Source organism: Miscanthus floridulus, chromosome 17 (genome assembly GCF_019320115.1).
Source record: "Miscanthus floridulus cultivar M001 chromosome 17, ASM1932011v1, whole genome shotgun sequence".
Taxonomy (NCBI): domain Eukaryota; kingdom Viridiplantae; phylum Streptophyta; class Magnoliopsida; order Poales; family Poaceae; genus Miscanthus; species Miscanthus floridulus.
The window spans coordinates 85,693,199-85,705,597 of NC_089596.1; the positions used below are offsets into that span (position 1 = coordinate 85,693,199).

The following is a 12,399-nucleotide window of genomic DNA, read 5'->3' on the forward strand; positions in this document are numbered from 1 at the left end:
CTTGTTCAGATGGAAAGTGTGAATCTCAACAATCTACATGATCTCAATTTTCAATATGGAAAACCAACTTTGTGGGTTTACGGTGGTCATCCTCATCTGCCATCATCTAGTGAGATATTTGACAAAATACAAGAACTTTTTTCCTTCACAGCAGATGTGTGGCCAAGGAAGAATCTTTTGAATATAGAGCTTGATGGTATTTTCTTTGAGCATGTGTTTTGATTGCTCAATTAATAGCCATGCACACACCATCTAGAATATAATTGATACCTATTGCTTGCAGATAGAGAACAACTGACTGATGCTATGCTGTCAGCCAATCAGGATCTTAGACTCCTAGCAATGGAAGGTAGCCACATGCAATTTTCTTTTTTGTTCTGCCTTTTCTTTCTTTTGCCCGTGGGGTTTATCTTGGAACACAATTAACAGTTTTGTCTTTCGTGCCTCTAGCACAACTTCATTTAATTGTGCCATGTTAGGTGTGCTTACCTCATAATCCCTTTGTTGTTAACTGTCTTTACGAATGTCTTGTAGACTTTGATGGCAACTTTCCTTTCTGATTACTTTTCTCTGTTTGTCAAGGTGTGTCTATGGCTTGTATTGCTACAATGAAAACCGAGGAAGATGTTTTAACTGTGGGCCCCCAATTGGATGAAGTTCACAAGGTTATTCTTGTACCCATGTAATGTTTCTGACATCATTTCATCTAACCTCCTTACGATTTCGTTGTATTTTGTTCATGTAGAGGCTTGTAGGAAAGGTTAACTTTGTGAGGGGTAATCTTGGATTATTGTCCAAGACATCAGTGCCTGAATTTAAATTCTGTTGCTCAGTGTCCTCTGAGATTTTATGTAACATTTATGGTTTCAAGGGCTGGCTAGCAAGTCTTCCGTTGCTCAACTTGAAGAGTTTAAACTTGGATACCCTTTTACTTCAACAGCTATGCAAGTGCACACAAAAAGATTCTTCTGAAGCTCATGAGGTCTGTCTGTTAATAATTTCTTTGTTTCTGAATCTCATTTATTAATTGTTTCCACAGTTTGGTGCAAGATCTGATAATTTTGTGTGCTAAACTATAACAAAGAAGTGGCATGCGTATTTTCATGTACTCTTTTTGAAAATGATTATTTTGTCTAGCACTGCAGTAAACAAGGTCGTGTAAACTAGCTAGAGTTAAGTGAACAGGATATTCATCATGGTAAGTATTGAGAATATACTGAATACGAGAGAATATATATGCAGATACTCATCAATATCAAAATGAGGAAATTTTGAGATCAAAAGAGAAAACTCATTCGATCTACATGCATGCATTTTTATTCTGAATCATGATCACGGAAGAAAAACTATAGGTTCTATATTTCAGAATGATTGAAAGTTTTGTATTGCCGGACAGATTCTTGTGAATTCTGAGTACCTGCTGAAGTATGCTATGGATTACTCACTGGGTTCATCTTCAAGATCTCCTCTTGACTATATTCAACATCAGATAATTTGGTGGATTTGTCATGACTGGGCCAAAGTTGATAATGGTAAAAAGGCAACCTTTGTATTTTCTGACAAAGCTTGTCCCATTTTCTGTTTTAGCTTACAACTTGATATGAGACGTGATTTTTTTGCAGCGCATTTAAAGGTTGCTAGCTGTATTCTTGAAATGTGGTACAACTACCACTCTTCCTTGTGGACTTATTGCTCAGGAAGCCCAAAGGTCTCTCTCGAAAACCCTCACATTTTATAGTTATATATACTAAGACAACCATGATACTTTCCTTATATGATTTGCTTTATTTTCAGAGTCTATTCTCAGTCACACATGATGATTCCTGTGACCTGGCACACCTGACAAAAACGGACGCCATCAATACTATTATGTATGCCTAGTTGTTTATTTCTTATGGAGTGTTCCTTTTTATGTTTACTGCATAGAGCATGATCTGCTGCTCATTTAGTGGCTATTGCAGGAAACTGAGTAACTTGATGATGTTTAAGCCTTTTGGTTAAGACAATCCCACAAACTTATATTCTTGCCCTCTCTGCAGCCAGCAGGATTTACGTGTGGTGGATTATCTGAAGAATTGTGTAATGCTCAAAGTTGCATCTAGAAACCTCTGGGAAGGTGTTTCGTGTTTGGGAAACTTCATTTCTAGTCTGCACTCTGCTGCTGATTCCCTATTTAAGCAGGTATTGATTAATTTATCTATATTTTGTGTTGAAGCTCCCGATTGAGTTGTCTGTTCTGAAATCTTGCAGATTATATTTGTCCATAAGAAGTATTTCAAGAAAGAGGACTACAACCAGTTAGAGTCTGTCCTCTTCCAACAATCGAGACGTTTTATAGAGGTTTGTGCATCATCCTCTGATGTTATTAGAAAAGGTTTGATGTACATGTCAAAGGGTTAATATGTATATTTTCTTAAATGTTACTTGTATGGCCGTGAAATATAGAATCACTATCAACAACACAATATATAGATGATTTTGCAAGTTTGTTAAGTTTTCAGATATTTTTATTTTTCTGTTTTCAGAGGAAATATTTTCTACTAGCAAATAAGCTATTGAATGCTTACTAGTTGAAGTAGAAGTGTTAATTCAGCATACTCAATATTGGTTAACCATGTAAATGAACTGAGTGTATGTGAGCTAAAACTGAAGTAATTAATCATGTAAATTAATACTTAACACTGTGCTGAGTTTTTTTTTTGAACATGAAATACAGCAGGGGCCTCCCCCACTGATTGTATTAGAAAAAACAAGCTGTACAGAAAACCTCCAAAGGGAGGAGAAACAACAGAGGAAAAGAAAACCCAGGGGAGGGACAACAGAAAACTAAACTAAGGAAGCTATACAATCTAGGAAAACAGGACGCTTGAACTCACTAAATCTATGGGCTTGTAATTTGGCCTCAACACAGAAAGAGCTCTTCCAGGAAACAAAGGAAGGCTGGCCTCTATCGAAGATAATTTTTTTTCTCGAACCACGCAGGAGGACTGCACGTCATTTCATTAAGGTAGAAAAACAAGTAGACGGGTCTGGGAGACCCTACCCTAGCACCAGGACACACACACACACACACTAGGAGACCACCGCATCAACGCGCCACAGACTAACTAAAAGACGACCAACAACTCCCAGGACTTAAGCTCCAGAGGGGAGCGACCTAGATAAAAGCTATCGAAGATAAAATTGTTTCTTTGCTTCCAAATTTCCCATGCCGCAATGGTGAAAATCTCCATGAAGGAAGGTGCTTTGAGATTGAAGCTTCGCCTGATGCATCATTTAAAAGAATTCCAAAGAGAAATCCCAGCTAATTCCAAGATGCTGCCAACAAAACTGACTGAAAGGGCAGCTGAAGAACAAATGGAAAGCAGATTCTTCAGCATTGTTGTTGCAGAGCACACAATTATAGGCCTTGTTTGGACCAGTTTCAGATTCTTAAAAACTAGTGTTTGCCTCTAGTTTCTAAAATCTGGATTCTGAGCAAAAACTGGTGGGAGTGTTTGGATCCCCCAGTTTTTAAGAATCTGACTTCATTTATTGCTCTATGGGTCACAAGAAACTGGCAAAAGCTGGATATCAATAGCTTCCTGGTTTTTAAGAATCTGGCAAAAACTGGGAGCAAAAACTGGTACAGTTTAGATCCCACCCAGTTTCCAAAAGTCAGATTCTTAAAAACTAGCAAAAACTAGAGGGATCTAAACAGGGCCATAGTTGTCTCCTTGGAGTTTTTGCTTTTTTCTTCTAAGAATATTTCTAGTGTTAAGCCTATCCATGAACATTGTTCTGAGTGTATGGGAGCTAAAACAGAAGTAATTTGCAACAAAAGGATCAAAGCACACTGCCACGGATGTGCTGTGTAGCCTCGGTTCCCTTGTTCTGGTATCAAATTAAGAGTTCTTTACTTCTATATTATGCCATGTCTATGATCAATACATTCCATTCTAAATGCATTGCTTAGATGTACAATGAAAAATGTGGTATTCCTTTTTTCTTTTGTAATTTCTTGTTAGTTTGTGTACAATGTTTGCTGACAAGTAAATCTCTGTAGATAGCACTAACTCGTTCATGTTATAATCTATTTGGTTCAGCTACCTTTGCTGATGCTTCACATTTTCTTGACCCACTCTTCTCCATTGCAGAAAGAAGATCTGGACACCATTTGTGCTCTGTTATCATCGTCAACCCACAGAGTATTGGCTTCACTGTTAACGTCAGATAAACTCGTAGAATCCTTGCTTATGGACTTGTATTCATCCTACTCCCGTGGTATTCCTTTTTATCTTACTCCACAGGATTGGTTTGTCATTTGATATTTTGATGGCCCTGTAATTTATGATTATATTTTTGTTATCATCCTACACTCCTGGTAATTCTTTTTTACTTCTATTCCATAAAGGATTGATTTTTCATTTAAAGTACCAAAAATTGTTGCCTTTTTGGTACAATATATGGTTATGTTGAATGATTCAGTCATGCGCTACTCTGCTGATTTGATATTACTGGATTTAGATGTAACCATGGGATATAGAACCACCTATTACAAGTCTACTGTACTTGTTTCCCCTCACCATGCAGAAGGTTCTAGTTTATACTATTTTTGTTGCTTACATTTTCTGTTGTTTCTGATAGTTTCATCATTTCGTGCAGACTCTTTATTGCATACTGGAGCTGCTTGGGTGCGTATTGGAGAGTTACGCTTCCGGTTATTGTTGAGCTCATACAGTCCAGATCCTACATTTAAATCTACATACAAGCATTCACATATTTTGGAAAAAATTACACTGGTGAAGCTTGAGGAAAAGGTAAAACATCTCTACTTACCTTGGTGCATGGCTTGAAATCCCGTACTCCGAATTGTCAGTTTCATATACATAATGAGATGCAAGGAAGAACATTTTTGTTTAATACGCATGCAAGCAAGAACATAGATGCGCCGTGGCTTGTATCATCAATTGAGCTATGTTTTTTCGATTATCAATTTAGCTATGTGGCATGTATCATCAAATTGATATTCATCTTTTTAAGAAAGAAAACCAACTCTTCCGAAGAAAAGGGAAAAGACTGGCAAATTTATGTCTGCTGTGCTGTTACAGGTTCGTCATGATTGTGAGGAATTAGCTGGTTCTAGCTCCCCTGAAGATAGCCATGACAGCACGTTTTTGCAATCGCTGGAAATTGATGAGAAAGACACCCGAGCAAAGGTCCTATTACAATTATACATCATCCATTTCCCATTTCTTCCTGTTCATTTCTGCATTCTGATATTTGATATCTCCAGTCTATTAAATATGAAGTCTAGATTGGGGAAAAACTGTTTCTTTTCTGCTAGGTTCCTTTGTCGCAAATGGCGAATTTATTTGACCGGAGATAGCAGATATTAATTCTTTGCATCTTGTGAGCTTCTGGTTTTTTTGTTGTTGGAATTGGACGGGAAAACAATAGATTGATCTTGGGGCTGTAGGTGTAGGGTACAGGTGTATATAAAAAACTCGACATGTGGGGGGTAAGACTGCCCCCGAGTATTGCATTAAGGATAAGGCCTTCTCACGTTGGTCGAGAAAACCCCTGAACCCCTGCCCCACCTATACACAGCGGCACCGTAGCCCATGTGAGAACGACCACGGCCGGGGCCGGACCTTGATCTGTGCTTTGGCGTGGGACGGACGAGGTTTTTTTTTTAACCCGAGCCTGAAAATTCGCTCCCATGGGGAATCAACTCAGCTAGAGACTGTTTCGCACAAGATGATCTAGGGTTGGTTTATGCAAGTATGACCACCGTAAGATATGCTTGCCAACTAGTATTATATGACTAACTATCAATTTATGGAAAACCATAACGGGCTACCGTATACCGGAGGTACCCAAGGGCCTAGCCGACTATCTGTTCAACACAAGGAGAATGCCCATGTTGGCTGAGCCCGTGACGGGCATGCCCACCATGGGGTTGTAGAAGCCTGGAGGAGGCGCTGACCAGTGGCCCTTGGCGCGGGCCACAAGGGCTAGCTGGCGCATGAATGCTGGCTGGGGCCACTTGGAGAGCAGGGGCGGCAGGCAAGGGTGCCAGAGGCGGACGGTTCTCAGGCCACTTGTGGATGGACTTGGTCCACGGGTTCTAGGCAGGCGGGCCGGACCCTGGGCCAACTGCTGCAGCCTGCTTGCTTGCCCTTGCCTCTGCGCTTCCCACGTTTGTCGCCACAGCCAGAGTTCCTGGAGCCGTTGCTGCCGGTGGTCGATCCCCTGAGCCACTGCTGGACGGCTGCTGTGCTGTATCCCGCGGGGTGCTGGATTTGGTGTTGCGCGGCAAACGGGCATTGTCACCAGCGCCAGTGCCGGTGGAAGCAAGAAGGGTGGAGGAAGGCGTGGTTGACCAATGCGCCACGGTAAGTTCCTTGAGAAGCAGGTCAGCGCGGGCCTCCATGCTGCGGATCAAATGCAATGCAAGCAACCATTCAGACCCTAAGATTTATTTTTGTGTGACGCTACTTATCTGCATCTCTGGACAGTTTAGGTTGTATTAGGTTCTGTGCTTGGTCAGGATACCTTTGGTGATGGCAATAGTTACACTTGTTATATTTGTTCTCTCTTGTAGAAATTTGTATGTCTGGTTACTTGGAGGTTATCTTCAGAGAATGTACTGAACCAATGTGATGGATCATCAGCCAATATTCGATTAATGCAGTCTGTTTGTGCTTGAAATGGAGTGGAGAACTGGTGGGCTTAACCTTGTGTGCATTTTTGCAGGTTGTATTTCGTCCTCGACAATCTAAACACAAGAGTCTCATTGCTGCATGCCTTGAGTTTGAGGACCGCGTGTCTGAGTGCAAGGACTTGTTAGCTAACTTAAATTGTGAAGGACTTGGGCAACTAGAGGTTGACAGAGTCTGCAATTGGCAGGTGTGATTTTTTGGTACTGATTTTCTGTGTCTTCTTGCTGAGAGCCTAGTGGCCTATTTATTCTTCTTTTACTGCTGATAACTGCAGCTGATTAACTTTGCAATCATCTTGTGGCAGATAACATCCATGAACTTTATCAAGAGGCTGACAGAAGATTATAGGGAATATGTTGATTTGATCCAGCCAATTCAAGTTGCTGTATATGAAATGAAACTTGGCTTAGCAATTGCTCTATCTGGTTCTCTTCAGAGGGAGTATATGAAGAAGATTAAAGAAGAGGATATCAATAGAGTTCTTGTATGTGTCTAGTTTTGCAGCTATATTTGAAACATAAATGATTCTTCCATTAATTACCATCAATTTCTAAATGTATGCTTATTTAACTGTGGACTCTGGTATAGGTATAGGTATTAGTAGGTTGAATTTGATAAATTGTCATAGTTATGTATTAATTTGATGCTATCCGTTTTACTACTTTTGTTTGTAGATGTTGCAAGGAAGCAATACAATGCCCATTGCTAGTGACGAGCTCTCATTGACTTTATGATGCTAATATTTCTTTTGTTGCCATTTCCTTTGTGTAGGGAGCAATTTATGCTTTTATGCAGTTTCCCTCTGGATCTTTTACCGAAAGGGTTGTAACTGACGCGACGGATGATCTTACAAATTATACAATTACTAACCAACTAGGAACCCTATACAGTGGTTATGGAGATTTAGACATGTTGAAGAAGCTTGCTGCTGTGTCAAGTCAGTTGAATTTTGGTAAAGTGGCTGACAAAGTGGTTAGTGCATCTATTTCTTCTTGCTTATTCAATGCCATTAGCTTCTTTAATTATATATATGAATTTATTTCTCTGGAGCTGGCTTTCAGCAATGTTTTCTGTGCTAATTGCAGAAGTCCCAGTCTGAGATGCTTGTTTCATTACATCATATTTCTTTAGTAAGAACAGCCGATTGTGTCAGTTGTTCCCTTGTCATGGATAAGTCATCTTATGTGGTATGCATTTTCATATCCATGTCATTTTGCTTTATACTCATAAGATAAACCAAGTGAGATCTCTTACCAGTTTCTCTTTGCAGTCATTGAAGGATACCTTTGATCATTTTACAAGCATGTGGATCAACATGAAATATCATTTGAAGGCTAAAGAAAGCGATGATTCTCAGTACTATAAGTTCAAATCGCGAATGATCAGTATAGAAGACATCTTTAAAGAAGATGTGCTGTTACTTTCAGATATGGAATCAGAAGGCAGTGTTGTAGATAATGAAGAAAAACTAGAGCATGATTTTTTTAAAATTACGGTATTGCCTAATGCCTATGCTAGTTCTTTATGGATGTCTATATTTCATGTTGCATATTGATGTAACAATCTTATTTATTTCAGGAAAGAATTGATGAGGATAATGGTATTGTTGAAGATACTTGGGATCTGATACCGGAGTCTGCTCTAAAATGTATTGTGACCATACATGACCAATTGTTTGGTTCGCCAGATCTTTTTGAGAAGGTATTAATAAAATTATAATGAAATACCTGGAATAATTTATCTGATATACTAGTTGTGCATTCTTTTTTCTGGATGTTCAGATGTTGAGAATCATCTGATGCATTTTATGCATCCTGCATTTCTTTTCTTTTGCATGTAGTAAATAGGGCAAGAATAAATAGTAATAAAGAGTAAAGTGCACGAGTGGTCCTTAAACTTGTCTCGTAGTATCACTCAGTCTGGTACCCGAACTTGTCTTCAGGTGTCATCCAGGTCTAGAACTCTCAAAATTTCATTTTTGGGTTCTCCAACTTGTCGCATGTGTCATCTAGGTCCAAATGAGCTCCAACCTTGCCCACATATCGGTCTCTAGCGCTCCATCTACATGCTCTTCCTCTCTCTTCTAGTTCCAATCTCCATGCTTTCCCCCTCTCTTCATGTTCCAATCTAGTGTGGCGTCACATCACCGTCGCCAACTCGCCATCCCTACCCTTATGCCTTCATCATCCTCCACATTAGAGGCCATGATGTCATCAGTAGTGGTGGCAGCAAGGTCAATGCTAGTGCTCCTTAGGCGGAATAGGCAAGCGAACGATTGCTTTGCCATTAAGTTCTTGCCCCGGTCAATAATGAGTTGTGGATCCAACCACTGTGGCATGTGGCATTGTGACTTGGAGTAGATCGGGTCTATTTGGATCTAAATGACACACTATGGCAATTCAGGGACTGGATGGCACACTCAGGCAAGTCCGGGGACCTAAAAATAGCATTTTAAAAGTTTGCGACCTAGAAACAGAAAGAGGACCTTTTTTTTTGTAGAGTACGCAGGAGAGCTGTGTATCAATGCATCAAGGAGGACGAACCAAATAAATTACAACACACCCACCACTTTCACACAAACCCAAAAACTCTTACGAACTCGTACCAGAAACAAATGCGCCTTTCACATTAAACCATGACCCGACCCAACAATCACCGTCATCTGATTATCAACTAGCGACCTCTAGATGGGCAGGACCTCTAGTGCCTGCAAGGTACCATAGGTGTGCCTCTTCAAGGATTTACCTAACAATGAGCTGGATGCTAGGGCTGTTCCCATTGAAAACACAATCATTACGGTGATTCCACAACTTCCATGCAGTGAGGATTATCAACGAGTTGAGGCCGTGCTTAATTTCACCAGAGACCAAATTATTAACTCTCATCCACCAATCATATAATGCTCTATCGTCTGGGACTCTGGGGAAGGGGAGTGATCCACCAATCCAAAATGACGAAAGAGGAGCGACCAGCCAACCACACTTGTCTAGAAAAAACCCAATTGAATAATATATGGTGTGTGTTTTCAGCATCTTGGTCACATAAAGGACACCGGTCTGGATGGGGCAAACCTCTGGGAGCCAACCAATCTGCTGTTCAACACCTGTTATGTGCAGCAGGCCAAAGGAAGAATTGACATTTTTTAGGCGCCCAGGTCCTTCAAATCAACTCACAAGGTTCAAAAGAAATTGACCCGATAAACAATGTTTTGTAGGCCAACTTTGTTGAATAGAGACCCGAAGAACATGAGAAACACCAACATGTATTAGGCCGAAGCTGGACTTCCATTATTAACTCCCAGACCTCCAAATATTCAGCAAGAGCCGTAACTGATAAAGCCCCCTGAATATCTAGCACCCAACTCTTCAACCATGGCTTCACATACTCTACGTCTTTTAGCCCTCCTTTTAGAATCCAAGGAAAAGAGCTGAGGAGGAAGGAAAGCAATGGATTTTCCATGCAGCGAATTATCCGTCTAGAAAAGAGTGGAGTTTGCATCTCCAACACTGGTGATCAACGCCACAGAGAAGAGACCTCTTACAGAAGAACGAACCTGGATATGGAGCTCCGCCCAAGGTTTATCTGGCTGAGTTTTAGCTAGCCAAAGCCATTTCACTCTCAAAGCCCATCCAAGTGATTTTAGCCAAAGCCCAGTCCTCCAATCTCCTTAGGCCGAGTGACTTTTGACCGCGCAATCAGACTATGTCCGCCAAAAATTGCATTTTAAGAGTTCAGGGACCTAGCTGACACCCCGAAACAAGTTTAGGGACTGCCATGTGTTTTACTCAATTGTAAATACCATATTATCTATGTCATTGTGTACAATTTCATAGCTAATTGATAATTTCCTGTTGAATTTCTTTCAGCCCCGCAAATGCGAAGTTAGTGATGCACAGAAAATCCAGTCCTTCATAGAATCATATGAGCTGGGAACAAGAATACTTAAAGGTAAATTTTATTGCTTCCATTTCAAACAGTGCTGTATGTATAACATTGGCTCTGTGTTATTATTTTTCAGATCTCCCTGAATTAACATGTTCTATGTTTGATGAAAAGCTCATGCTTGAGCACCTATTTCGTGTTTGTCTGGAATACCAACGATCTTGTGCAAAAACATCTCAAGATTGCAATGGTTATAATGCTTACAAGGTATGACATCTTTCAGATTGTACCTTGATGTCCATTGGTTTCTTTTCATGTATTTAGTAACTTTGCTTATTGCAGGATCCAAATCCTCCTGTATTGTTCAAGATGGTGGAGTCACTAACTACACTTCAGGAGAGAGTTTATAACTATTTGGATGAATGGCCTGATCACCCTGGTCTCTTGAAAATATTGGATCTAATTACTTCCCTTTTAGCGATGCCCCTGAGCACGCCAATTTCGAAGGTCTGTTATTCAATGGTTGTTTGTGTAGTATTAACTTGCTTTTAAGTACTGATTTGTTCTTTCTTTTTCTTGTTATTTTTCTTGTTCTTAAGGTCTTACTTGGATTGCAACTGCTGGCTGGGAAAGCTCAAACATTGCAGGAAAATGACTCCAAGTTCTTTCTGAAAGGTAAAGCTAAACCCTGACAAACCTTTGTGCACATTTTCTGATGTCAATTCCTATATTTCAGTTCATACTGTAGTTTTTCTTCAAAAATGGATTATGTACTGTATTTTCAAAACTTTTTTAATTTCTCATCTACAATCGGTTAAATTACCATAATTGTTTTTTCAATTTTACCGGCACATTGTGTCGTATGCCCAACATCTGAAAAATATGTTTCTGGCAAATCATAGCATTGTATTGTTTTAATCTCCTTTTCCCTGCAGATCATCTTGCATCAATATTCTTGCTTGTGTATTCATGGCAAAGGCTCGAGTTAGATTGTTGGCCTATACTGCTGGAGGAGGTCCAGGCAAAGTATGAGATGAATGCTGTAAAGGTGTGTTTATATTACTGTCAAGCTTATTTAATTTTTATTGCTTGATTTTTGGTTTTAACAGAATATTGTTGTACTTGTGCAGCTGTGGTTTCCATTGCGAGCGTTACTTACTCAGACTTCTGGTATTCTAATGGACGAGGATTCGTCTATTATCAGAAGGTAATGCATATTTATTTCTCTCCCTTCCTAGAAACATATATTTTTTCTAATGCAAAAATGGTCTGCAAATTCAGTGTTGAGGAATTTGTTCAAACATCGAGTCTTGGAGAATACAAGAGACGCTTGCATATTCTCTTTGCCTTCCATGGCGAGATTTCTACTGGTGCTAGCATGGGTAGTTATTCAAGGTGAGATCAAAACTTGATCAGTACTGTTTGCTTTGTTTAACTTAGTTCAGTATAGCTGTTGAAATTATTTTGCTGTTCCCACTATAATTAATTTTCCTTATACTGTTTTTTTTCATTTGTCCACTCGACAGTAGTGCGGTGAAGAAAATCCAGAATATTCTGTACAATGTGTTTGGCTACTACATGCAGTTTTTGTCACTGTAAGTCACTCTTCAATCTATGTGAAAGTATTTCTGTTTCTTTTGTCCACGGTTGGTTCTGACAAAATTTCCAACCTCAAGTGTTCATGGGAAAATTGAAGATGGTAAAAAAAACCATTGAGAAGGAGTTGAAAGATCACGTCAAGCTTTACAGCTGGGAGCAAGCGCCATATAGTAGTGCTTCTATTGAAAATTTAAAAGGACTAGGCAAAAGATTT

The 12,399-nt window shown here is 39.7% G+C and overlaps 1 protein-coding gene across 2 annotated transcripts in view; it reads left to right on the top strand.

The window, feature by feature from the left end:
- LOC136517060 (midasin-like) overlaps positions 1-12,395 on the top strand; it is a 29,760-nt gene extending 17,365 nt beyond the window's left edge. Inside the window, exons 23-49 of one of the 2 annotated variants that reach the window (XM_066510573.1) lie at positions 10-196; positions 284-349; positions 583-665; positions 746-982; positions 1,397-1,532; positions 1,623-1,708; positions 1,795-1,871; positions 2,040-2,181; positions 2,251-2,340; positions 4,137-4,263; positions 4,645-4,799; positions 5,091-5,198; positions 6,739-6,891; positions 7,009-7,188; positions 7,476-7,676; positions 7,790-7,891; positions 7,975-8,199; positions 8,283-8,405; positions 10,571-10,652; positions 10,723-10,853; positions 10,929-11,093; positions 11,186-11,261; positions 11,522-11,634; positions 11,717-11,793; positions 11,868-11,981; positions 12,113-12,181; positions 12,263-12,395. In XM_066510573.1, the coding sequence (XP_066366670.1) occupies positions 10-196; positions 284-349; positions 583-665; positions 746-982; positions 1,397-1,532; positions 1,623-1,708; positions 1,795-1,871; positions 2,040-2,181; positions 2,251-2,340; positions 4,137-4,263; positions 4,645-4,799; positions 5,091-5,198; positions 6,739-6,891; positions 7,009-7,188; positions 7,476-7,676; positions 7,790-7,891; positions 7,975-8,199; positions 8,283-8,405; positions 10,571-10,652; positions 10,723-10,853; positions 10,929-11,093; positions 11,186-11,261; positions 11,522-11,634; positions 11,717-11,793; positions 11,868-11,981; positions 12,113-12,181; positions 12,263-12,302 (3,345 nt within the window). In that variant the 3' untranslated portion in view covers positions 12,303-12,395. The remainder of the gene's footprint in view (positions 1-9; positions 197-283; positions 350-582; positions 666-745; positions 983-1,396; positions 1,533-1,622; positions 1,709-1,794; positions 1,872-2,039; positions 2,182-2,250; positions 2,341-4,136; positions 4,264-4,644; positions 4,800-5,090; positions 5,199-6,738; positions 6,892-7,008; positions 7,189-7,475; positions 7,677-7,789; positions 7,892-7,974; positions 8,200-8,282; positions 8,406-10,570; positions 10,653-10,722; positions 10,854-10,928; positions 11,094-11,185; positions 11,262-11,521; positions 11,635-11,716; positions 11,794-11,867; positions 11,982-12,112; positions 12,182-12,262) is intronic. The other variant, XM_066510574.1, reaches the window with a different exon arrangement.
- Positions 12,396-12,399: the final 4 nt, after the last annotated feature.